Source organism: Phocoena phocoena, chromosome 4, assembly GCF_963924675.1.
Source record: "Phocoena phocoena chromosome 4, mPhoPho1.1, whole genome shotgun sequence".
Classification (NCBI taxonomy): domain Eukaryota; kingdom Metazoa; phylum Chordata; class Mammalia; order Artiodactyla; family Phocoenidae; genus Phocoena; species Phocoena phocoena.
The window spans coordinates 90,977,332-91,004,922 of NC_089222.1; the positions used below are offsets into that span (position 1 = coordinate 90,977,332).

Below are 27,591 nucleotides of genomic sequence, written 5' to 3' on the forward strand. Positions count from 1 at the left end.
TAGCTTCATCATAACAAGCTGATGATTTTAGAAAGTTTGCTTCTTAGCTTCTCAGTGAAGTGAGGGGATGAAAGCAGCCCCATCCATGTCACAGAAGGTGGTGAGGAAGATCAGTAAGCTGATGTTGGCAAAGCACTTCACACTCTAGATCAAAGGCACAATTATAAACACATGGAATTAACTCTGATTGTATTATGCATCTGATCTGTTCCCTTAAGTCAATGCCGTATGTCAGCATGGAACAGCATTTTTGAGTCTGAAGTTCAACTGGCAACTTGCTTTTAACGTGTTTGTTAAACAATTAAAAGAAAAAGTTACCGTGTTCAGTTGAGCTGGCCTCTTACCCATAGCCCATCTTCAGACAAAACTCCCATGGGGGTCATTTTTTTAATGAGGATGTCAAGCCAAATTTGGTCCTCTGTGTGCTTTGAGTTATCTTTGCTCTCACTCACTGGCATTTTCCTCTGTAGGACTGACTGTAGGGATGAATTCTGGTCTACTTAAGAGGCTCTGAGTCCGTGTGTAAAAGAATTTTTTGTTTTTGATGGAGGGCAAAAACATTGGGCCTTGATATTTGCCCTACTTCCTTCCATGAGGAACAAAAACGAATGTCTCCTTGCGCAGTTAAAAAAAAAACAACAAAAAACCCCCCTCGTTTCAGGTAACGTCAAACCTGTGCCTATTAATAAACCCAGCTAAGTACAACTGAACCCTGAGAGTCTGCATCTTGTCAGATACATCTGAATGTCGTAGAGCTGTTCCCCAATTATAATAATTTCAGTGCAAAGGAAGCTGGAGATCCAAACAGCTAGGGCTGGGAGAAGAAAGAACTGAAGACGAGGCAGGAGCTGCGAAGGGGCTGAAAAAAGAAGGGCGGGCTGAAGGGAGGAATAAGCTATTCATGAGTTTTAGTTAATGATTCATAATAACTGTCACAGGTACATCCAGAAAGGAATGATGAGCATATCTTAACAAAATATCACAAATACCATGCAGACCCTTTCGGTGCGAGTGCCCTGTGCCCGTGGAGATTGGATCACAATGCCTCGGTCAAATCCAAGGGTTTAATCTGACTTCAGGGCTAGGAGAAGATGGGATCTTAAGGAAACTGAAGAGAATGCCAGGGGGAAATACTAGCAAAGCAGACGATTTTGAGCAATCAAGAGTAAACCAGGTAAAATCCAGAACTCAAGGGAAATATTGCCTGAGGGAAAGATGAGGTTCAAGGTCCTCTTTCACATAATCCTTGGGAAGCTCCATAGAAACCGAAGGAGGCCTGTGAAGCAGGACCCGAGAAGCTGAAGGGACCAGGAGGACAGGAGAGAGACTCAGAGGCAGAGGCAAAACCTTGGTAGAGCTGCAAACTGGGTAACTCATTCACTCATTCTCTGCCACCCAGCCCGCTGCTCTTCCATTCAGTGAGGACTGATCCTGTATGAGCCGGGCTGGAAGCCTGTTGGTGGTGAAAGAATGAGCAGCTGGTACACGAGTTGTATGTTTCACTTGCTCAACAGATATCTGAGCGCTTCATGTTGGCAAGACGCTGTGCCTGCTCTTCTAGACGGGGCTTCCCAAACTTTTATGGAGTGTTAGGGCTTTTTTGTTTCCCTACAAATGTTATAATTAGCAGAGCTAGAGGTAGGCAGGTGACAGTGCAGTCACTGCTGGAAGGAGGGGAGGAGCTTTGATGGCCGGCTTTGATCCTTGCCCTCATCCACACAGGAAAGGAAGAGTGACATCATGGCTCCTTGAAGGCCGGCTGGCGGCCATGACTGCTGTCTAAGTCAGGCCCTGCTGCAAGGCCCCAGACTGGGTCGAGAACAAGTTGGTCAGTTGCATCCTGAATCTTCTGGGGCCACTGACTATATACATCCCCCTCCCAACTCAGGGTATTCAAGGAAATGCTGAACTGTGTGGCAGTCTTCTCAGTGACCCAGAACCAGGGTGCCCCTGGCCTGCATTCTGCTCTCCCTGGACATATCCAGCGAGGTGCTGTGGAAGGAGCTTTTGGGAATGAGGTATCGAAATGCCTTACTCTATCGAAATGTGCTTGTTTGCTTTGGTTTGATCATCTGTGGAAGGGTTAGATGTATGGGGTCACAGGTAGATATTTTTGGCTTTGCAGGACATAGAGTCTCTGTTGTAGCTACTCAACTCTGCAATTGTAGCTTGAAAGCAGCCATAGACCATAAGAAAGTAAATGGTCATGGCTGGGCCCATAGCCCATAGTTTGCCCACCCCCAGCCTATGGCCTCAGGTACCTGGTAACATTCCGTCATCTTTTCCTTCCATATTGTTCACTCCTCTGAGTTCAGTAATTGCGAACTTTGCCGCACGGTCTCAATTTACATGTACTATCCAACTTAATTTCTTTTATTGTTTGAGTCTCTGCCAGAAGAATATGTTTAAATCTCTTCTCATTTCTAAATAAAATATTTTAGTGCGACTTCAAGAAGTAGCAGCTCAAACTCAGACATGGCATTTAGTTAGCAAAATATCTTGTTAATCACTTTAAAGCTGAATCGCATGTATTAGAATTAAGGAAAATCTTTCATTTCCCTGATATAGACAAGCAACATGGCAAGAGAAAAATATTACTGATTGAACTGACTGTCAATTTAAATCCTTAACTTTTTCAAGTTTTAAAAAAGAACGGTTTTGTTCTTGTTTGCACTTGGTTTCTTTCCTCAAATTGTGTTTCACAGTTCAGAAAAAAAGAGGAAAGAAAGAAAAGGAACTTCTTACCATATTGCCCTGATCCTGACTGCCTCATTTTTCTTAAGAAACGTACTCAAGGAGCTTTCATTTTAAGGATTTCTTGACTCTGCATGGAATGCACTGATTGTTTAGTGGCCATTCTCTAGGCCTGTGTTATACACAAGCCTCTTAAACCGTAGCACTTCCTACTTGTCTGTAGGTACTCATGAAGTTTCATAAACAACGCTGGAAAAAGTACAATTTGAAACATTCATTTTGTCTGCCTAAGTAGAATATATCTCTGTGCAGAGGATTTTGACACCAGCTTAGAGACGCCTTAGTGTTCCTGCAAAAGGAGAGTCAACTGTGGCAAAAATGAGTTTCCTCATGTAAGACAGAGCAGTGTCTTAAAGCTTTCAGTGATGCTCAGTGTGTGTCACTGTAGTATTACGGGCTAGGGCTGCCATAACAAAATAGACCGCGTGGCTTAAACAACAGAAATTTCTTTTCCCACAGTTCTGAAGGCTGGAGGTCCACGATCAAATTCCTGGCGAGTCTGGGCCTAAGACCTCTCTCCTGGGCTCACAGGTGGCCAACTTGCTGGGTCCTCACATTTTCTTTACTCTGTGCACACCCATCCCTGTGTCTCTTTGTGTGTCCATATTTCCTCTTCTTATAAGGACATCAGTCAGATTGGATTAGGGCCTACCCTAAGGGCCTCGTTTAACTTAATCACCTCTTTAAAGGCCCTGTCTCCAAATTTACTCGCATTCTGAGGTACTGGGGGTTAGGGGCTTCAACATATGAATTTGGCTGGGGGGAAGGGAGGAGGGACAAAATTCAGCCATAACAGTCTCTAGTAACATTACATGCTGGCATTCCTGTAGGATTCTGATCTGGGAGCAGAACAAAAGCCCAGGACCTAAGGATAGGCAGGAGAGGCTGGCCGCAGCATGTGGGAGCCAGGACATGGCGCTGGCAAAGGAGAGGTGCTGATTCTGGAACCAGAAAGAGTTCTTTCCTGTACATTTGCATAACTACTTCTGAAATCTCCGCCCCATCCATGGGGTGAGGGTGGTCACAAAAAGAGGCACCTCCACCTGTCACCCAACGGGAAACTCTGACCACACTCTTACTCCTCTGTAGGCTGTGTGACTCGCTGCTGGCCTCAGAGATCGGAATACAGGCTCAAAGACAACTCAGTGTGGAACCTAATTCTGACTCAAGATGAATACGTGTCTGCTATTTGTGTGCTGATGGGCTCTATGAGTATGTCTTGTCTTATCTGCCCAGTACTAGGCCCTGTTTCATAGGGTGAGCTTAACAGGGCCTGTGTTATAACAATTACACTGTCCTGACTCACAACCACCAAATCTTGATGGCTTAAAACCATCAAAGCTTATTTTTGCTTTGTGTCAGAGTCCAATGTGGGATAGGATGGAGAGTGGGCCACTATCCCAAGTCACTCAAGAGCCCAGGTTCCTTCCATCTTCTGATGCCAGATCATCCATATGTGGCCACCAAGTTTGCTCTAGATGGGGAAGAGAGAGCGCAGGATCACACAAGTAAAAGGCTGTATGTGTGAGGCTTGGAAACACTTCTGCCCATAGTCCATTGGTCAGCATTCAGTCACATGGTCCCAGACTTACTGCAAGAGTGCTAGGAAATGATTGCCTTGGGTTCCCCACAGTTTTTCATTGTCTCTCTGAAAACACATCTATTGTGTAAGCTTCTGTCACTTTGCAAAAATGATTTCAGCATGGACCTTTCATTGTTATAAAGGCATATTGAAGTAATTCAATATCACACAGCAGTTGGTTTTCTCAGCCTATCCTTGGTTGTACTCCCAAACTCCTGGAGAAAGATAACCATGCTATTCTAGGGGAATTTGGTGTCACAGGCTGTTAGAGCAGGATTGCTGGCGATCAGGACTTATTCCAACCTGGGTGGCTCTTTTCTTGCTGTGTTCAGACATGTTTCACTGTTGAAAGTATTTAAATATTATGCCTGTCTGAAAGTGCATCCTTCCTTCACCCTTAGCCACTCTAGGGAATCTAGACCGTCCTGGAGGGGGTCTTAGATAAGGCAAAGACTGCCCCAGAGGAACCTCAAAAAGATTCTGGTGCTTTTCTTGATTTTTCCGGGAAGTTGGTCTGGAAATGATGGACATTAGTCTGTTATGATGGACAAATGCTCACTGACCTAACCCTTCCATCTCCATGGTTTCCAAATGAAGATCCTTTAGACTCATTTTGTTAATTACACAGAATTTTTCTTGAATTTTAATTTTTTCTGATTCCTAAACAGTTGTGTGTACAAAGCAGGTAACCTTTCTTAATTTGGGTGTATGATTTTTCCCCTGAATGTTATTCTAAAATTAGGAGGAAGCAGCAGTGTGCTATCGACTCCCTGCAGTCGAGTCTAGATTCTGAAGTGCGGAGCAGAATTGAGGCCACTGGGCTGAAGAGGAGCATGGAAGGGGACCTCACTGAGACGGAACTCCAGCTCAGCCGTGTCAACCGCCAGGTGTCAGAGGCAACCAAATCCCTGGGCCAGCTTCAGATCCAGATCAAGGTATTTTCAATTGCAATGCAGGGGTGAGGCAGGGATGTCTCTGCTTATGGGAGCAAACCAAGTGGCAGGTTGTGTTGAGCAATAAACGTGAGGACAACAAACCTAATCCTTTGGGAGAGCAGGAAGATGCTTACGTTGAATCGCTGGGGCTTGTTCAGAGCACGCATGCGTGAGCGCAGGTCCCGCTGAACTGCCAGGGGTCCGCATACCCCGTGCGTGTTTTCTCTCACAGGACCTTCGGGCGCAGCTGGAGGACAGCACACGCCTGAACAGTGAGCTGAAGCAGCAGATGGCGGTGGCCAAGCTGCTCAACGCTCTTCTCCAGGCTGAACGTGAGGAGCTGAGGGCCTCGCATGAGCAGACAGAATGTGGGTGCAGGCTGGCGGAGGAAGAGCTCCTGAAAGCCACAGGAAAAAAATCAATCTTTTCCACACCCAGGTGGGGCCCGTAAACTCGCCATTAGCCATGTCAGCTGGTGGGAAGCAATGGCTCCACACTGGTTGGCCTAGGACGGTACACGGTTGCCACGTGGAGCCTTGCAGGTGGCCGGTGAGGCAGGGAGAGCCTTTGGTAGCAGAGTGGCGGTCTCATCCTTCATTCATCCCCAGATGCACTGGTTCCCTAGGGCTGCAGCAGCCAAGTTCCCAAACTGATTACAGAAATGTAATCTCTCACAGTTCTAAAGGCTAGAAGTCCGAAATCACGGCATTGGCAGGGTCGTGCACCCTCTGAAGCTTGCAGGGAGTCCTTCCTTGCATTTTCCCAGCTTCTGGTGGTTTGTTGGCAATCATTGGTGTTCCGTAGCTTATAGATACGTCACTCCAATTCACCTCCTTCACATGGCATTTTCTCTGTGTCTTAACATCATCTTCCTTCTGTATCTGTCATTGTCCAAATTTCCAAATTTTTATGAGGACATCAGTCATATTAGATTTGGACCCACTCTAATGTCGTCATTTTAACTTGACTACCTCTCTAAAGACCCTATTTCCAAGTAAGGTCACATTCTGAGGATTGGAGGTTAGGACTTCAACATATGTTTTTTGGGGGAGGGACACAATTTGAACCAAAACACTAAGCCCTGCCAGAAGAATGAACTGTCAGGGTACTCATAGCTAGGATGCTGGGGAGAGAGAGAGGAACATTCGCTAGTGTTCCAGAATCATTTGCCTGCTTCTCCTCTTCCTGCTAAGCCATGTATTCCCCGCGCATCCCAGGATTCGAAATAAATGCTCCTGCTTCAGAGCCAGGAGATTTCAAACAATTCTGAGTGGCTGCTGACAGATATGATGAACTGTCAGGACTCTGGCTTCTCATGGAAGGTTATGTAAGTTACACAAAGCAAGAATTCTTAAATCGTTGCCATTCTCATGGAATCAGGAGAAGCCATAGTGGCTAGGACAAAAACTCGATAAACATTTTTAGGGCACCCACCGTAAGCTGAGCAGGTATGCATGGTATAGACAGATGCAAAATATCTCCATCGTCCTAAAAAGGTGGAGATCTAGGTTAACACACTGCAGTGCACTGCTGGGATTGTAGTGATAAAGCAAGCACACCCCTACAGAAAGCCTTCCCTGACGATCCTAGACTTAGGTAGAGGCACAGTACGCTTAATCTGAGTCATGAAGGACATGGAAGAAGTCAGCCAAGTAGAGAGAAAAGTCAAGGGCAGAGGCACGGGGAAAAGAGGGAATTTAGGATGTTAAGGAAAATTGATATACTTACTATAGCATACGGTAGAGGGTAGGAGAGATCAGCAGAATTGATGCTAAGGGAGAGGCATGTAGAGCCAGGTCACCAGGGATCTTGAATTTGAGACTGATGGAGTTTGAATTCTATCATGCAGCTAATGGGGGTCTGCTGAAGAATTGTGAGTAACTGGGAGGGAAGTTATTAGATTTGCATTTTAGGAAGTTTACTCTGGTGATTGTTGTGAAGGATAGATTAATGCAACTAGGGGCAGATGTGCCATGCTCTGGGATATTTAGAAACATCTGTGGGATCATTTTGGTTGCCATAGAGACTGGGAAGTACCACTGACATTTAGTGGGCAAGGTCCAAAGATACTAATGCTCCCGCAAGATACAGGATAACTCAACATCCCAAAGAATTGCCCCTCCCAGAATGCCAACTGTGACCCCACTGAGAAACACTGGATAAAAGGAAGTATTAATATAAACCAAAGATGTACCTGCTGGAAGGCAGTGCATTTAGTTTGTGCCTACAGTTTGTGCCCATGTGCATGACACGATCCTATTAGGATACCATGTGGTAGAAAACAAACAGGCTCTACGGTATGCATAATTCCCAACAGGCTAACTTACTTCAATATTTTCTTTATCTCTCAAGAAAACTTAACTAAATACAATGAGTGGGAATCTTATAAAGTAGAATATGGAATTTTTAAAAAGTAAATCATTCACTGTCTGTAGTACTTAATATCTATTGGTAACAAATTATTTGCCACGCATGTTATAACTGATGAGATACCAGTGGGTCCCAGTATGATGAAAAACCACTAGCCTAGAGAGAGATAAGGACATCAACCAGAGCAAAAGCAGACATAGAGAGAAGGAGATAGATTTGAAAAAAAAGAAAGAAAATTAGGTAATAGCCCTGATCTCCAGAGCAGAGTTTCTGAAACTTTACGCGTACAAGAGAAACTAACACAAAAATGCACATTCTCAGGCCTCATCCCAGACCCACTGAATCAGAATCTCTGCAGTAGGAGGAATCAAACGAGTTTTCAGGTGATGCTGCCAGTGCAGAAACTACCCTTTGAGCAGCTCTGGCCTAGGTGACGTGTTGCTCACAAAGGACTTCTCCCCCACCTTAGCCATTGGTGGCCCCCTTGCAATTACTGGAACACTGTCAATCTTCTGATTGACATACAATGAGTATTTTCTAGAACCTTCTGCATCCCCAGATTTCTAACCTGGAACAAACATATGAGGCCAAACTTATCCTTGTCTAATTGCGTGTGTCCTTTTTCAAACCTGAGCTGTGACAATCTACATTGCTCTTCTGCACGATACTCCCTCACCCGCTGCTTCCCAAACCGAACCAATCATTCAGCTTGAAAAGACTTTAACCATCAACTCCCTAGCAGATTTGAAATGATTCTAGGTATAAACAAATCACCATTTATATTGTACCTTTCTTTACAAAGAAAGAGTTCCTATGGAGTTATGTGCAGTGAGCATCCCAGCATACTCCAGGAAATACCCTCATCCCTCCAGGCCACACCCATGGCAGTGGGAGGCCTGAGGCACACAGAGCCTGGCTCTCCATAAGGACAGAGGAGGCAACCTTGATGAAGATGCTTCACGCCATCAAGGAAGTAGGGTGGAACCTGTGAGGCTGGAATTTCTCTCTTCCTATTTCCAAAGGCTTAATCTTGCCACTGAGAGAGGTACTAGCTAGAGGAAAAGTGAATGAACAGAAGAGAAATTAAAAATAGGAAGGCTATGCCTTTTAAATACATTCTCTATGCTAAGATTTCACACCCTCAGAAAAACTGTGCTACAAACACAGACCAAAAAGGAGTTTCAGCCTCTAATGTCACAACCCAGGAAGGAAAGGATTAGGGCAGCGTCAGCCAAAGAACACAAATAATCCTCCAGTGTAATGGAGGTTTCTCAGGCCTGGGGGATGAGGCTCATCTGAATTGCTTTGCCCACCCCCTCACTGCAAAATTAATAGAAGCAGAGGTAGATAGTGAGGAAGGTGTTCTTCCCCTGGAGCAGCATGCAGGAAACTGAGTTTTCTTCCCTAAACCCCTGCTTTCCACATGTCTGCTTTTGACCCTGACTTCTGCTCTGGGACACTTGCTCCTTCCCCATCAAAGAGCAAAAGGCAGAAAAACATATTCCTCAGCCAGCTGAAAACCAAACACATGTTTGGGGCTTGTAGGTTGTCTGGGTCCATTTCTCCTTTCTGACTCAGGCTGTCATCTCTCCAGTACTAAACCTCTAATGGATGAAATCCCTTGCATTCAAGTCTAACGTGGTCTCCTGGGCCTGGAAGTATGGCTTCATGAGTGTGGCTGAGGAGAGGAAAACACACTTCTGGCCAGAGCCCCTCCCATTGCATGTCCTGAACAGACCAGCTTGCCTTTGCACCAATGATCTCAACTTGCCTAATGAGGATGTTGCTTTTCCTTAGAACACGAGTCTCCTCAGCCAGAAGAAGAAACTGGAGGTTGATGTTGCCAGGATGCAGAAGGAAGCTGAAGAGGCGACGCGAGGGTGTCAAAGTGCAGAAGAGAAGGCCAAGAAGCCACCTACTGAGGTGGGTCCATTGACTGTCTGCTTACTCCTGTCTTTCAGAGTTGATGGGAGCGGTAGCCAAGGGGCAGGTGCTAAGCTGCAGACAAAAAGGATTCCATTGATTCTCCATATAGCTAGCGGGAAGTTAGCTGACCCCTCTGCCTCTGTCCCCATTTTGAAAAATTAGGCCAGCTGGCTCATCCCTTCCACCCTGTCCACACAGTGAAAAGGAGCAGCTGAATTGCCACAGGCAAAATCTTATGAAAGCAAGAGATTTTTTAAAAAGTTAATCCACTTTCCACTTGCGAATCAATATATCTAGTGTCTAGAAACAATTCCTCTTGTGTTTCCTTACCCATAGCTATTTTTCCTGGGGTCTGTAATAGCTTTATGATGATCTGCAAAGAATGCTTATTTCACTTATTTTTTTAAAATATTTATTTATTTATTTTTGGCTGCGTTGAATTGAGTCTTCATTGCTGTGCCTGGGCTTTCTCTAGTTGCAGCGAGCGGGGGCTGCTCTTCATTGCGGTGCGTGGGCTTCTCATCGCAGTGGCTTCTCTTGTTGCAGAGCATGGGTTCTAGGCATGCAAGCTTCAGTAGTTGTGGCACACGGGCTGCAGAGTGCAGGCTTAGTTGTTGTGGCACACGGGCTTAGTTGCTCCATGGCATATGGGATCTTCCCAGACCAGGGCTTGAACCCATGTCCCCTGCATTGGCAGGTGGATTCTTAACCACTGCGCCACCAGGGAGTTCCCTATTTCACTTATTTTTTTATAGCCCATACTATTGCTTCAGTAACAGAGTCAGGTTGGTGAAGAAGGGCTTCAGGATTGGTGTACCTTCCTTATCTGCAAGTTTAAAATTGTTGATAGTGGTGCTTTTCCTGAATGAGATTAAGCTCAGGGTTGGCTGCCTTGACTGTACCTTTGTGGGAGCTGGAGAAAGACACCTGCTGGACCCCCACTGTGGGTAGATGCAGACTTCTCTCAAAAGGCATGGCAAGCAGAAGGCAATACTCAGCAAAAAAAAAAAAAAAAAAATGTCATGGAGGAGGGAGGTGAGGAGAAGTCTGTGTGTGAAGAACCCAGCCTTGCAAGTGCCAGTGCTTGCTGAGCAAAGCTTGGGCTTGACTTCAGCCTCCACCCACTCCATCCCCATCAGGTGGTCTGTGTAGTCCATCAGATACACAAACACACGCAGCAGCCCTGACCTTGCCCTGTGAATAAAAACTGATGCTCTCACTAAAAAGTGTATGGGAATCGAGGAGACAAGATATTCAATTCGATTTTACATTAGTCATTTTAAAATTCAAGAGGAGGGAAAAGCTTACTGAGTTATTTAGCATTTGGGGAGCTAAACAAAACCTTTGCACCAAATCCTAGCTACCAGATCACTATAGAATCCAAAAGAATGGGGAAGCGTGCCTAGCACTCAGCCATTTTGTATCAAAGCAGACGCTTTCTGATGGAAAAGAGGTGTGTGAAAGCTTAAAAGCGTTTGGCCAAGGAAAAAATAATATGCTTAACATTCACGAAAATCCACATAGATAGAAAGGAATTAAAAGAGCTTTTACTCCTGATTGGTAGGTATATGCAGTCACACGTTAGGAAGACTCTATCTGCATAACCTCACCTTTATAAGATTTCCTTGGCAATGTTGAGAAATGAACTCACTACCTCTTTCCTCGCTTTAATCCTCCAATAGTTCAGCTGTGAGTTCCAGCCCCACATAGCAGAACCCAGTTACCTCCGTCATTCATTCTTTGCCCCCACCATCTACACAGACGTCTCACACTTAAATTATACAGATGGTTGGTAACCTGATAGACAGAGAAACTTTGTCTGGGAGGGCAGTGTTCTTACATTGAAGGCACTGAGAGAGTCATGAAACAGTTCTTAACAATTGCAGCAAGACACCAAGCCCTTAGTATACATAGCCAAAGCCAAGAGTGGGCTTCACAAGAATTAACCCTCCTGTGCCAGATTATTGGCACTGAGAGCCTCAGTTGCTACCAAATTCCTGGAGCCTAAATTTGTTTGCAGTTGCGAATCACAGAATTATAGAAGTGAGATGTGAAAAAGGTTCTCATAGGCACTCCACATGTTTCCCAGTGCATGATGTTACAGGATGCGTCCTGGTGCTTTACTCAGTTAAAAGCTGTACCTTCAGTTGGTCATCTTTCTTTCAATACAGGTGCTGTATAATAATATTCACATGGTGTTTCATCTCTGGTCTGTTTCCACCACCCCTCACCCTAATCTCCAGTAGCTGCTGCTATCGTGATTGCCTTCTGGTTAACAAACTCGAGGGCCCCAGAGGTTAGGGAGAGCGTGGTGGGAAGAGATTAAGTACACAGAGGCAAGGCATGGCACCTAGTCACATCAGGAACAGAAGACTGGGGGTAGAAATGTTAAGCTTGATTGGCTGCTGGACTGTCTCAGTCCCTTTCCTTCTTTTCTAGGTAGCAAACATGTCAGAACTGAAGAAGGAGCAAGATGCCAATGCCCGCTTGGGGAGGATGAGAGAGGACATGGAGCGGACAGAGACTTACAGGAAAGGCTGGATGACGCTGAGCAGACTGCCGTGATAGGGAATAGAAAGCAAAGCCAGAAACTCAAATCCAGGGTAGGAGTTCGCCTACATAATCATGGGGTCTTGACAACTCCCAATTCGAACCTTATTGTCCCATAATATCACACCAGATAGTCCCTGCCTCCCTCCTCACTTTTGCTTGTAACATGTTCAGATCTTTGACAGTGTTGGCAGAGCTCAGTATATTCTTTCATTCTTTTTGACTTTGGGCCACTAAATAGGACTTTTCCTGGACTGGGTGCAATCCGCCATCCTGCTAAGTGACAGTGCGGTACCTCCCGCTCACCTGCGCCAGCTCTAGGGCTCCCCACAGCCAGGGAGACCAACTGTTTCCAAACACACCCTCACAGTCTTGCTTCTGTGCCTTTGCTCCTGTTATTTCCTCTGTGGAGAATGCCCGTCTCCTAACAGCCAGAGAAAGGGGAGGGAAATAACTAAATCAAGGATCAAAAAAGACTTAGTGAAAATATAGTAAGGCCTGACAGAAATGATGTAGTACCTGCCTTTAGGGAGCTCAAAAATAAATAGGAAGACCTAGCTTGAAAATAGGATTTTTAAAATTATTGAATCAATTTCAGTGACACCGTATAGGTCATGTGACAAATGCTGTAAGGATGGAAAGAATTTGACTGGGATTTCATGGTTCAGAAGGGCCCCTGAAAAATAAAGTATTGCCTTTGCATATTTATGGTATATCTGTATAATGGAATACCAATGCACATTTATGGTACATCCATATAATCACACTGATTAGGAGCGAGGAAGAGCTCTGTAATGTCCTGGAGATCATGGCTAGTGGTATAATGATGATAAAAGGTACAGGCGATGTTGAGGGTATACAAACTTCTGTGCAAGCAAGAGGGGAAATATGAAGACATGTACACATTTGCTTGTATTTTCAAAAAGAATTGGTGACAGAATAAAACAAGGACTAATAAAAACAATTACTCATAGGAGGAGAACACAGAGATAAAAGCTAGACCTTCTGAATGCAACTTGCATAGTTGGTGTGATTGCAAAATCATATGAAACACACCCTCCCCCTTCAACCCCCTAACCCGTGTGCTGCTTTATTTCTCTCCATACCACTTATCACCATGTAACATAGTCTGTATTTTACTTTGTTTCATTTGTGTGTTTCCCTTCCTTAGAATGGATGCTTATAGAGGGGAGAGATTTTTGTCTGTTTTGTTCCCTGCTGTATCCCTGGCCCTGGTGTCTGGTGCATAGTAGGCAACAAATATTTGTTGAATGAATATTATGTTAACCTTGGTTGTATAACTGAAGGGCTGTAGGCCAGCTGTTCATCTGCACTACAGCTCTCCCACAAGGCAGGGCTATGGGGCTGTGGGTGACATATGTGTGACAAAAACTCAGAGTCTGATTTCTTTAGAGAGTCAGAGCTTAACATGGAGAAAGTAGCTTAAGATGAGGCAGTACATTGGCTGAATTCTTAAAGAGTGTTGTATATAGCTTATTCTCTCTATAAACGCTACGTACACTCGTAATACACACGTGTGTGTAATTTTGTAATCCAAGAGGGGAAGTTTATCACCTCTGCATGGATTAGCCTTTCACATCCTTGAGTCTAAACAGCCCTTTTATGAGCTCACATAGTTCAGCCAGCTCACTTTTGGCAAGGCGGTTTTCCCAGAGAGTTTGCCCTGTTTCACCACCGCCAGAATGAGAGTGCACCCATCTTCCCTGATGGTGGCACTATTTCAAATGATCGTGCCGACAGGCAAATGCAATGCCCGCCTGGCTTGCTGGCTGCCCGCCTGTAATCTGAGACCGTGGTTTGCTTGCAGGTCCGTGAACTGGTTGGTGAACTGGAAAGCGAAGTCCGACGCATCGCGGAGGCCCAGTGGGGAGCCCGCAGGTTTGAGCGATGCATCAGAGAGCTGACCCACCAGGTACTCCAGAAAGCCACTCCCTGTTCCCCTGGCTGCACTCTACCCTGGGCTCCTTCAAGTCTGAAACGACCCCCTAGGTCTCCTGTAGTTCGCTCTCCATCTTTGGTCTCCTTCAGCGGGAGACATCAACCTGCCCTTCCAGGGCTCCTGTACTGTTATTGGTTTGGGGTAGTCCCTTTTCAGAGCTCTCAGGAAGCAAAATGTGAGCAGCAAGTTGCAATTAGAAGGGAAAAGCTATTTATACTCTCCTTGTTTTTTTCACACATAATGTCTGCAAGCACTTTCAGAAAGACGTCTTCCTGTGAGAGGCTGAGTGAGAACAATGTGTAAATGAAGTGACTGGCAGAGACGGGGAAGGGGGCGGGGGGGGGGGGGGGGTGACTCAGCCAGCAGGTTGCATGGGACGCTAGCTTAATTGGAGCAGGGGACATTTTCACTCTTGTTTTCTGGCCGCATGAACACTCCAGGCCACCGAGGACTCTATCTGGTGCTGGTGCCAGGTGGAAACACAGCAAATGCTGAGAGGCCCCTGCAGCTTTCTGACTGTTTCCCTGTAGACTAGCCTTGGTCTAAGCAAATAACTGAAAAGAGGTGGGCAGACTTCTTAGAGTAATGTATTGTAACTAATGTATTGCCAAAATAACAACGTACTCCTTCACTCGTGTTTTCATATCCTAGCCTTTCTTCCCTTTTCTTCAAATGGAGAAGACCAGAGATTCCACGGTAGCAGAGGCACAGTCTCGCTCACCACTCTGGGCCCAGCACCTTCCTAGCACAGAGTAAGTGCACGTGTTGCAGTTGTTAAACACAGATGCCAAAGGTCACTTTCTAGCCCTCCCCGCTGCGCAGTACAGCTTGTTCCAACGAAAAGGCAAACCCGTCCTAGGCGCCTGCTTTACAGCAACTTGGACAGCACTCGCGCAAGATCTGCTGGTCCTGATGCTGGTCCCTGAGGTTGAGTTGGTGTCAAAGACATCAAAGTCTTCCTTCCTTGCAGTAGGAAGGATAGTGTTGATAAGAAAGCAGAACGCTTCAGAAGCATCATCTCAGGCTAATTAAGATGAAATGAAATGAGCTATTTGCACAGTTCTTCTTTGCTGAATAAGTGGTTCTTTTCTAAGGCGGGTCAGTCTGACACTGGGGAATGTGCCCATGGAATGTGTGGCTGAGGAAGTAAACACCTGGGGAACGTGAAAGGTGTGCTATTCTACTCTTTTTTTGAGCAAGGATAAAACACGAGGAAGCAAAATGCTGCTTGTTAATTATGTCTGGCTTTTTCTTTCTATTTTCCTATGGATTATTCTTACAGTTTTCTTCTGTAAACAGGTTCATCATACAACAATGTACCAAAGGTATACTTTCTTTGGTTTCTGTTGTCCCAAAGAATACAATCTTATTCTATTGTATTTTTATCTTTGTTTCTTGGTAGCAATAATCTTAGTGTTTCCCTTGTACTAGAATGGTGGTGTATTTCTTGATTTCTTCCAAGTGTCTGCCCAATGTTTAGAGTATATCTATTCAATTATGCAGTGATTTTCTGCCATCAAGTCAGATAATACCTATTGAGTACCTTTTTATGCAAGATAACAGGCTAGAACCTGTCAGTTTAAAGAGACATTAGAGAGCTCTCCACGTTCTTTGATATCAATGCCTGGTTTTGAAATGTCCAAGGTAGATGTCGAGTCAACTCAATCTGTTCTCCTTTAACATCAAAATAACCATCAGGACTATGAGGCAGGGTGTTTAGTGACAGTACATTGTAGATGCCATTGTGAAATGTCATTTTGAAAGGGACATAAATACGGTTTTCCTTTCCTAGGAAAAATCATCCAGGAAGATCATACTGTATTGGAAAAGGGAATCAAGTGTCACCCCATCCACAACAGTTCTATGGCCAGTCCCCACTGAGCATTTATCTTCCCCAATATGTCCCTCTAGCATCTGGAAATTCATCCTATTTTCCTCTCCCCAGTGTCTAAAAAGGTATGCTATAAAGCAGGACATAGGATTAGGAACCTGTACTCGTTATAGAAGGTAAAGACAGTTTTCCTCCCCTCCTCCCACCTTTCCATCCACCTGCTCCATGTTACCTTTGTCTGCTTCCTATATTCAGGGATCTGTGTGTAGATGTTATTTAATCCTTACCAATCTAAATATGGATATAGTATCTTCATTTCTAGGGATAAGAAAAAAAAATTTAGTTTTGGGTGTGTTCTCCAGGAACCAGATGCCAAGATGGGGCTAAAGTACAAGAGATTTATTGGAGGTAACACCTGGGAAAGATAAAGGGGAGAGCAAGCAGGCTGAGGCAGAGGAAGCTTTCAGAGAGCACCTTGCGAGTCTGACACCTGTGAAAGGAAAGGGTGAAGGAAGGAGGATGGGATAAAAGGAGCCTCCGGTTGCAGTGAAGCTCTGGGCAAGTCTCCAGCACATAGATTGCTGTAAGAAGTCCGATGCTGGGCAAAAATGCCAGCTCCTGGTAACTTGGCTGTGCCCCACTATCGGCTGGGGCTGCTTGGGGAGTGTGTGATCTCAGTATAAATGCTACAGCAGATCCCAAAGGCACTGCAGTTGGAGGGTTTCAGGTACCTGCACTCCTCACAGCTGAGTGGCAGGTTGTTTTCTTGAAGGGAAATCTGAGCCCTGCACAACTATGGCAACCACAGTTACTTAATGCCTTGGAGGGAGCTGAGATGTGAACCTAAACCTAACAGAGGCTTTGCCTCCCCACGTGGGGGGAACGTTAATATCAGCAGCCACCTAGCCTTTTTCAGTTTTCTTCTGTGTGGCCTCCTTTACCACACTATAAATTTACTCACCTGAGTAAATTGGTTTTAAGCAGTTAAACCTCTATTGGGTTTGGAATTCCCTATGACCACATAATTCTATGAGTCTTCAAGTTTCTTAAACCTGAGAGGTAGAGAGCTAGGCAGATTAAAACAAAGAGGGATTTTATTTATAAAGTAGATATCTCATTTCCCCAGTCAGGTTATTTCTTATATATTGGCCCCTGCCTTAGGAAGTTTAACATTAGTAATTAATTATCTACTATCAGATTGTACTTTAAGGTGGGAGTGGGGGAGGAGTGCTCTAGGCAACACAAAGAGTTGGTTAAACCAAACTCTCCTTCCTCCCTCCCTTCCTTCATATATATATATATATATATATATATATATATATATATATATATATATATATACATATATAACAGATAACATTGTACCACTTTGGGGTGTACAACTTAATGATTTGATATATGTCTACATTGCAATACGATTATTACAACAAGTTTAGTTAACATCCATCAACCCACATAGTTGCAAATTTTTTTTTCTTGTGATGAGAACTCTTAAGATCTACTCTCTTAGCAACTTTAAAATATACAATACAGCATTGTTAACTATAGTCACCATGCTCTATATTACATTCCCAGGACTTATTCATCCTATAACTAGAAGTTTGTACCTTTTGACCACAATCACCCATTTCCCCCACCCCCAATCACCCCCCTGGCAGCCTCTAATCCGTTCTCATATTTATGTGAGTTCAGTTTTTTAGATTCCACATATAGATGAGATAATATATTGTCTTTCTCTGACTGATTTATTTCACCTATTATAATGCCCTCAAGATCCATCCATGTTGTCACAAATGTCAGGATTTCTGTCTTTTTTATGGCTAAGTAATATTCCTGTGTGTGTGTGTGTGTGTGTGTGTGTGTGTGTGTACACACACACCACATCTTCTTTTTCTGTTCATCTGTTGATGGATACTTAGATTGCTTCCATATTTTGGCTACTGTAAATACTGTTGCCATGAACATGGGGGTGAAGGTATCTTTTTTGAGATAGTGATTTCATTTCCTGCAGATAAATACCTACAAGAGGAATTGCTGGATCATATGGTAGTTCTATTTTTACTTTTTTGAGGAAACTCCATACTACTTTTCATAGTGGCTACACCAATTTGCATTCCTACCAAGAGTGTACAAGGACTCCTTTTCTTCACATTCTCACCAACACTTGTTATTTCTTATTTTCTTGGTGATAGCCATTCTAACTAGTGTGAGATGATATCTCATTGTGGTCTTGATTTGCATTTCCCTGATGATTAGTGATGTTGAGTACCTTTTGATGTACCTGTTGGCCATTTGTATGTTTTTTTTGGAAAATTGTCTATTCAGATCATCTATCCATTTTTAATCAGGTTTTTAATTTTTTTGATATTCAGTTGTATAATTTCTTTATTTTTTTAGATATTAACCTCTTCTCAGATAAATGATGTGAAAATATTTTCTCCCATTCCACAGGTTGTCTTTTCATTTTGTTGATAGTTTCCTTTGCTGTATAGAAGTTTTAAAGTTTGATGTAGTCCCACTTGTTTATTTTTGCTTCTATTGCTTTTGCTTTTGGCATCAAATTAAAAAAAAAATCCTTGTCAAGACCAATGTCATGGAGCTTACCCCTGTGTTGTCTTCTAGGAGTCTTAGGATTCCAGGTCTTAGATTCAAATTTGTATCCATTTTGAGTTCATTTTTATGTATGGTGTAAGATAACGGTCAAATTTCATTCTTTAGCATATGGCTGTCCAATTTTCCCAACACTGTTTATTGAAGAGGTGGCTGTCTTTTCCCCATTATATATTCCTGACTCATTTGTCATAAATTGGCCATTTATATATGAATATTTCTGGGCTCTCTATTCTGTTCAGTTGATCTACATGTCTCTTTTTATTCCAATACCATACTGTTTCAATTACTATACCTTCGTAATATGTTTGAAATTGAAATCAGGGAGCATGATGCCTTCAGCTTTGTCCTTCTTTCCCAAGGTTGCTTTGGCTATTCGGGGTCTTTTGTGGTTCCATTCTATTTCTGTGAAAGGTGCCATTGTAATTATGGTAGTGATTGCATTGACTTTGTAGATTGCTTTGGGTCGTATGGATATTCTAACATTAATTCTTCCAATCCATAAGCACAGAATATCTTTCCACTTATTTGTGTCTTCTTCACTTTCTTTCATTAATGTCTTAGAGTTTTCAGTGTGCAAATCTTTCACTCCTCTTGGTTAAATTTATTCCTAAGTATTTTATTCTTTTGTTGCAATTATAAATGGTATTGTTTTCTTAATTTCTCTTTGTGATAGTTCATATTAGTGTACAGAAACATAACTGATTTTTGTATAATGATTTTGTATCCTGCAAATTTACTGAATCCTTTTATTAGTTCTAACAGTTTTATTGAAGTCTTTAGGGTTTTCTATATAAAATATCATGTCATCTGTAAATAGAGAGACTTTTACTTCTGCCTTTCCAATGTGGATGCCTTTTATCTCTTTTTCTTGCCCAATTGCTCTGACTGGGACTTCCAGTACTATGTTGAATAAAAGCGGCAAGAATGGACATCCCTGTATTGTTCCTGATCTGAGAGGGAAAGCTTTCAGTTTTTCTTCACTGAGTATTATGACAGGTTTGGGTTTGTCATATATGACCTTTACTATGCTGAGGTATTTTCCCTCTATATCTACTATGTTTAGGGGTTTTATCATAAATGAATGTTAAATTTTGTCAAATATCTTTTGCTGACATTTTTGAGATGATCATATGATTTTTACCCTTCATTTTGTTAATGTGGTGTATCACATTTATTGATTTGCAGATGTTGAACCATCCTTGCATCACTGGAACAAACCCTACTTGATCATGGTGTATGATTCTTTTAATGTATTGTTGAATTCAGTTTGCTAATATTTTTTGAGGATTTTTGCATCTATATGCATCAGGGATATTGGCCTATAGTTTTCTTTTTTCATGATATCCTCTTCCAGTTTTGGTATCAGGGTAATCCTGACCTCAGAAAATGAGTTTGGAAGTGTTCCCTACTCTTCTATTTTTTGGTATAGTTTAGAAAAGATTGGTATTCTTCTTTAAATGTTTGGTAGAATTCACCAGTGAAGCTGTCTGGACCTGGACTTTTTATGTTGGGAGGTTTTTGATTACTGATTTTATGACCTAACTAGCAATTGGTCTGTTCAGATTTTCAATTTCTTCACGATTCAGTCATGGTAGGTTGTCTGTTGTAGAATTTATCCATTTCTTCTAGGTTGTCCAAACTGTTGGTACATAATTGTTACTAGTAGTCTCTTATGATCCTTTGTATTTCTATGGTATCAGTTATAACATCTCCTCTTTCATGTCTGATTTTATTTGAGTCCTCTCTCTTTTTTTCTTGGTGAGTCTAGTTAAGGGCTTGTCAATTTTGCTTATCTTAAAAAACAGCTCTTAGCGTCCTTGATCTTTTCTACTCTTTTTTTTTAGTCTCTGTTTATTTCCACCTTGATTTTTCTTACTTCCTTCCTTCTATTAACTTTGGGCTTCATTTGCTCTTCTTTTTCTAGTTCCTTGAGGTGTAAAATTAGGTTGTTTATTTGAGGTTTTTCTTGTTTCCAAAATGTAGGCAATGGGACTTCCCTGGCAGTCCAGTGGTTAAGATTCCATGCTTCCCAACTCAATATCAAAAAAACAAACAATCCAATCCAAAAATGGGCAGAAGACCTAAATAGACATTTCTCCAAAGAAGATATACAGATTGCCAACAAACACATGAAAGAATGCTCAACATCATTAATCATTAGAGAAATGCAAATCAAAACTACAATGAGATATCATCTCACACTGGTCAGAATGGCCATCATCAAAAAATCTAGAAACAATAAATGCTGGAGAGGGTGTGGTGAAAAAGGAATCCTCTTGCACTGTTGGTGAGAATGTAAATTGATACAGCCACTATGGAGAACAGTATGGAGGTTCCTTAAAAAGCTACAAATAGAACTACCATACGACCCAGCAAACCCACTACTGGGCATGTACCCTGAGAAAACCATAATTCAAAAAGAGTCATGTACCACAATGTTCATTGCAGCTCAATAGCCAGGACATGGAAGCAACCTAAGTGTCTATCGACAGATGAATGGATAAAGAAGATGTGGCACATATATACAATGGAATATTATTCAGCCATAAAAAGAAACGAAATTGAGTTATTTGTAGTGAGGTGGATGGATCTAGAGTCTGTCATACAGAGTGAAGTAAGTCAGAAAGGGAAAAACAAATACCATATGCTAACACATACATATGGAATCTAAGAAAAAAAATGGTCATGAAGAACCTAGGGGCAAGATGGGAATAAAGATGCAGACCTACTAGAGAATGGATTTGAGGATATGGGGAGGGGGAAGGGGAAGCTGGGACAAAGAGAGAGAGTGGCATGGACATATATACACTACCAAATGTAAAACAGATAACTAGTGGGAAGCAGCCACATAGCATAGGGAGATCAGCTCAGTGCTTTGTGACCACCTAGAAGGGTGGGATAGGGAGGGTGAGAGGGAGGGAGATGCAAGAGGGAAGAGATATGGGGATATATGTATATGTATAACTGATACACTTTGTTATGAAGGAGAAACTAACACACCATTGTAAAGCAATTATACTCCTATGAAGATGTTAAAAAATTAAAAAAAAAAAAAAAGATTCCATGCTTCCACTGCAGGGGGCATAGGTTCGATCCCCAGTCAGGGAACTAAGGTCTTGTATGCCATGTGGCACAGCCTAAATAAATAAAGACATTTATCAGTATGAACTTCCCTCTTAGAACTGCTTTTGCTGAGTCTCATAAGTTTTCATATGTTGTATTTTCATTTTCATTTGTCTCAAGGTATTTTTTATTTCTCTTTTGATTTCTTCTTTGACCCATTAGTTGTTCAGTAGCATGTTGTTTAATCTCCATATATTTGTAAATTATTATTTTTTTCTTGTAATTGGTTTCTAGTTTTATACACTGTGGTCAGAAAAGATACTCAGCATGATTTCAATCCTCTTAAATTTATTAAGAGTTTTTTTGTGGCCTAACATATCATGTATCCTGGAGAATGTTTTATGTGTACTTGAGAATAATGTTTATTCTGTTGCTTTTGAATGAAATGTTCTTCATATGTCTAAGTCCATCTGATCTAACATGTCATTTAAGGCCAATGTTTCTTTAATGATTTTCTGTCTGCATGATCTATCTTTCAATGAAAGTGGGGTATTGAAGTCCCTTATGTTAATTGCTGCTTATTTCTTCCTTTGGGCCTGTTAATATTTGTTTTATAGATTTGGATACTCCTATGTTGGTGCATAAATATTTACAAATGTTGTATCATATTGTTAGATTTACCCCTTTATCATTATATAGTGACCCCTTTTGTCTTTTATTAGCCTTTGTCTTAAAGTCTACTTTGTCTGATATAAGTATAACCACCCCACCTTTATTTTGGTTTCATTTGCATGGAGTATCTTTTTCCATCCCTTCACTGTCAGTCTGTGTGAGCCCTTATATCTGAAATGAGTCTTTTGTAGGCAGCAGATAGATAGGTCTTGTTTTTTAATCCACTTGGCCACTCAGTGTGGAGTAGAGAATTTAGTCCATTTACATTTAAAGTAATTACTGATAGGTATGTACTTATTGCCCATTTGTTAATTGTTTTCTGACTGTTTTGTAAGTCCTTTATTCTTTTTGTCTTCTCTTGTTCTCTTCATTTGTGCTTTGATAATTTTCTGTAGTGGTGCGCTAGATTCCTTTATGTTTATCTTTTGTGTATCTACTATAGGGCTTTGCTTTGTGGTTACCATGAGGCTTACATAAAACAACCTGTATTTATAACAGTCTTTCTCAAATTGATAACAACTTAAGTTTTGTTGCATTCTAAAGGTCTACATTTTACTCTCTCCCCACCTATGTTTTTTATTTTTGATGTCATAATTTACATCTTTTTATCTTGTATATTCATTAGCAAGTTTTTGTAGTATAGTTATTTTTACCATTTTTGTCTCTTAATCCTACATAGTAGATTTATAAGTGTTTATCTACCACCATTACAATATTAGATTATTCTGAATTTAACCTATATTTATCTTTATCAGTGAGATTTATACTTTACTATTACACATGAGTGCCCTTCTGTTTCAGCTTGAAGTCCCTTAAACATTTCTTGTACGGCCAGTATAGTGGTGCTGAACTTCAGCTTTTGCTTATCTGGAAAACTGTTTATCTGTCCTTCAATTCTGAAGGACAACTTTGCCGTTAGAGAATTCTTAATTGGCAGGTTTTTTCTTTCAGCACTTTGAATATATTGTGCCACTTTCCTCTGGCCTGGAAAGTTTCTGCTGAAAAATCTGATAGTCTTATGGAAGTTTCCTTTGTATGTAACAAGTTGTTTTTCTCTTGCTACTTTTAAGATTCTCTCTTTGTCTTTAACTTTTTACTATTTAATATAGTCTTGATGTGGGTCTCTGTGGGTTCATCTCATTGGGAACTCTAGGCTTCCTGAATCTGGATGTCTGTTTCCCTCCTAGGTTAAGGAAGTTTTCAGCCATTATTTTTTTCAAATCACTTTTATGCTGCTTTCTTTCTCTCTTTCCCTTCTGAGACCCTTATAATGCAAATGCTGGTCCACTTGATGTTATAAGTCCCTTAAGCTGTCTTTACTCATTTTCTTTTCTACTTTAATGGGATGAAGTCCACTGCCCTGTCTTGAAGTTCACTGATCCTTTCTACTGCTTCATCTAGTCTACTGTTGAATGCCTCTATTATATTTTTTAATTCAGTTATTCTATTCTTCATCTCTGTGATTTATGTTTGGGGTACTTTCTTATACTTTCTCATTTTAGAAATGTTCACTTTGTTCATGCATTGTTCTCCTGAGCTTGGTGAGCATGTTCATGACCATTATTTTGAACTCTATCAGGTAAATCACTTTATCCTTTTCTGGGGTTTTATCTTGTTCCTTCATTTAGAACATATTCCTTTGTTTCTTAATTTTTTTTACTCTCTGTGTTGGTTTATATGCATCAGATAGAACAACTACCTCTCCCAGTCTTGAATGAGTAGTCTCATGTAAGAGAAGATCTTTATCGTTCAACCCTACCCTAGCTCTTTGTTGTCTCTGAAACCTTTGTGATTGTCCAAGTGGCCTTCTTTGTTCTTAGTGGCTCCCAGTAGTTGAGGGTGTCCGAGAGCTGTCAGTGTTCCAAAGGGGAAGATCTCGGTCAGTACCTAGGTGCAGGCTGATTGGAAGCCATACCCTCAGGTGGGAGCTTTCAAAATATGCAAATATACCTCTTCCAGGAAAGACTGGGGGGTGGGAATTCCTGTTTCCTCTGTTCTGACCCTTGGGGTGACAGCCAGTTAAGAACTGTTTCTTTGTTTGCTACCATCCTGTTGAACCTGTGAACACAAGCCCTGCTGGTCACTGGAGACAGGATATCAAGGGATGTATCCTCTGAGCATTAGTTACAAAAGTCAGTGCACCAGACCTGTGCATAAGCTCCTTTCTCAGAGATACTGGTGACCTGGGTGGGGCATGTGAAGATGGTACCCACTGGCTTTCCCAGGCATTTCAGTCTGCTGCTACTGCCCTGGAAGGAGCAGGTGGTTGCCAATTGGAAACTCTTTCTGTTTGTTGCAGTACTGTAGGACCCATGAAGATAAGTCCTGCTGGCCACCAGAGCCAATCTTTCAACAGGTGTCCCCTGGGCAGCAGCTGTAAAAATGGGCCACCAAACATGTGTACAAGTTCCTTTGCAAGAGATACCAGCAACCTGGAGTGAGGCAGAGGGACAGTGTGAAGATAGTGCCCACCAGCCTCCCTGGTCTCTGGAGAGTAATGCAGTCAGCCCCTTGATGTATGTTAAATTAGAAACCTTCCCCTTGGGCTGAAGCTACTAAGAGAAGCAAATAGGCCTCTTTCAAGAAAACACTGGGCATTTCTGTCTGCCGCCTCTGTGGTGTGTCCTGGGGGATAATGGTTAAACCTAGCAAGGAGGGAACAAGCAGGATAGCTATGGACGCATAGGAGATGAGACTAGTTGGAGTGAAGGGAGATTGTGGAGGGCTGTGGGAGGTAAGTGGAGAAACCATGAAAACCACCAAGAAAGTTGATACTTGATAGAATAGGTAAGATGGAGCCAGAAAAAATTTTTGAGCAGTGGGGGTATGTCTTGGGTAAATTATTCATCTCAGTCATCAGCCAGTTGAGGCACTTTCTTCTTCAGTGAAATTCAACAGCTCCAAAGTGCAGATACTCTAGTTAAAAGGGTGTGGTAAAGGGGGTGATGTGCAGAGCCTTCCTACATGTCTGTCTCTCCACTGCTTTCTCCTCAGAATACCCAGGGCTTCACAGAGCATGGTTGAGAAACACCACCTCACTAGATTTTCTTTCTCCAGCCCAAGCCTAGATTGCAGTGGAAGCAATGAGAACACACCAAAACAGTCCCCACAGCTTATGGAATTTCCCTCACTATCTCTGCTGATGCCCCCACCAGAATTCCAGAAAACTTAAACTTTCCTATAGTTCCATTATCCAAAGCCAAGGATCAACTAGAAAGTTCAAGGGAGGAATTGATTTGATTGGGGTTGGAAGCGGGCACTGAGAAACCACAGGCAGATGTGGCTTGGCTGGGTTGGGAGGGCTGAAGACCAAATTGAAACTAGTGGCTTTAACTTCCATTTTAGCAAAGGCTGGGAGTTCTGTGGTGGATAAGGAGAAATGACTGTCATTACTCTGAACTGTGTTTATTAATTTCTTACAACTTGGGATGAGTAGAGTTAAACCAATTTTTCAAATCATAACTCTAAATTTGGTGTTTAATAAAATTTCCTTACTCTCATTTCCTCATGTGGGGCTACACCCAATGCATACTGCTGGATACTTCAAATCACCTTCACATACATACCTATACATAGCAGGCAGAGGAAGATAAAAAAATATGAGCAGGATGCAGACTCTGATGGATAATCTTCAGCTAAACATACAAAGTTATAAGCAGGAAATCGAGGCAGTGATAAGTACCTGAGGCAGTTGCAACCTCATGGATTTCCTAGCCATTTACATTTTTTTTTTTTTTTTTTTTTGGGTACGCGGGCCTCTCACTGTTGTGGCCTCTCCCATTGCGGAGCACAGGCTCCAGAAGCGCAGGCCCAGCGGCCATGGCCCATGGGCCCAGCCGCTCCGCGGCATGTGGGACCTTCCTACCGGGGCACGAACCCGTGTCCCCTACATGGGCAGGCAGACTCTCAACCACTGTGCCACCAGGGAAGCCTAACCATTTACTTTTTTTTTTTTAATGTAAGGGCTAAACTTTAATTTTTATTTATTTTTATTTATTTATTTTTGATGTATTTCTTTTCTTTTTTTTAACAGCTTTATTGGGGTATGATTGCTTTACAATGGTGTGTTAGTTTCTGCTTTTTAACAAAGTGAATCAGTTATACATATATTCCCATATCTCTTCCCTCTTGCATCTCCCTCCCTCCCACCCTCCCTATCCCACCCCTCCAGGCAGTCACAAAGCACCGAGTTGATCTCCCTGTGCTATGTGGCTGCTTCCCACTAGCTATCTACCTTACGTTTGGTAGTGTATGTATGTCCATGCCACTCTCTCGCTTTGTCACAGCTTACCCTTCCCCCTCTCCATATCCTCAAGTCCATTATCTAGTAGGTCTGTGTCTTTATTCCTGTCTTACCCCTAGGTTCTTCATGACCTTTTTTTCCCCTTAAATTCCATATATATGTGTTAGCATACGGTATTTGCCTTTCTCTTTCTGACTTACTTCACTCTGTATGACAGACTCTAGGTCTATCCACCTCATTACAAATACCTCAATTTCATTTCTTTTTATGGCTGAGTAATATTCCATTGTATATATGTGCCACATCTTTATCCATTCATCTGATGATGGGCACTTAGGTTGTTTCCATCTCTGGGCTATTGTAAATAGAGCTGCAATGAATATTTTGGTATATGACTCTTTTTGAATTATGGTTTTCTCAGGGTATATGACCAGTAGTGGGTTTGCTGGGTCATATGGTAGTTCTATTTGTAGTTTTTTAAGGAACCTCCATACTGTTCTCCATAGTGGCTGTACCAATTCACATTCCCACCAGCAGTGCAAGAGTGTTCCCTTTTCTCAACACTCTCTCCAGCATTTATTCTTTCTAGATTTTTTGATGATGGCCATTCTGACCAGTGTGAGATGATATCTCATTGTAGTTTTGATTTGCATTTCTCTAATGATTAATGATACTGAGCGTTCTTTCATGTGTTTATTGCCAGTCTGTACATCTTCTTTGGAGAAATGTTTATTTAGGTCTTCTGCCCATTTTTGGATTGGGTTGTTTGTTTTTTTCTTATTGAGCTGCATGAGCTACTTGTAAATTTTGGAAATTAATCCTTTGTCAGTTGCTTCACTTGCAAATATTTTCTCCCGTTCTGAGTGTTGTCTTTTGGTCTTGTTTATGGTTTTCTTTGCTGTGCCAAAGCTTTGAAGTTTCATTAGGTCCCATTTGTTTATTTTTGTTTTTATTTCCATTTCTCTAGAAGGTCGGTCAAGAAGGATCTTGCTGTGATTTATGTCATAGAGTGTTCTGCCTATGTTTTCCTCTAAGAGTTTGATAGTTTCTGGCCTTACGTTTAGGTCTTTAATCCATTTTGAGCTTAATTTT

At 42.1% G+C, this 27,591-nt stretch overlaps 1 protein-coding gene across 1 annotated transcript in view; it reads left to right on the forward strand.

Moving 5' to 3' along the window:
• Nucleotides 1-24,697, forward strand: part of MYH15 (myosin heavy chain 15) — a 171,445-nt gene extending 146,748 nt beyond the window's left edge. Inside the window, 9 exon segments of the mRNA XM_065875875.1 lie at nt 5,079-5,271; nt 5,504-5,680; nt 5,683-5,709; nt 9,439-9,564; nt 12,007-12,085; nt 12,088-12,170; nt 13,946-14,050; nt 24,077-24,135; nt 24,556-24,697. Of these exon segments, the coding sequence (XP_065731947.1) occupies nt 5,079-5,271; nt 5,504-5,680; nt 5,683-5,709; nt 9,439-9,564; nt 12,007-12,085; nt 12,088-12,170; nt 13,946-14,050; nt 24,077-24,135; nt 24,556-24,697 (991 nt within the window).
• The last annotated feature ends 2,894 nt before the right edge of the window (nt 24,698-27,591 follow it).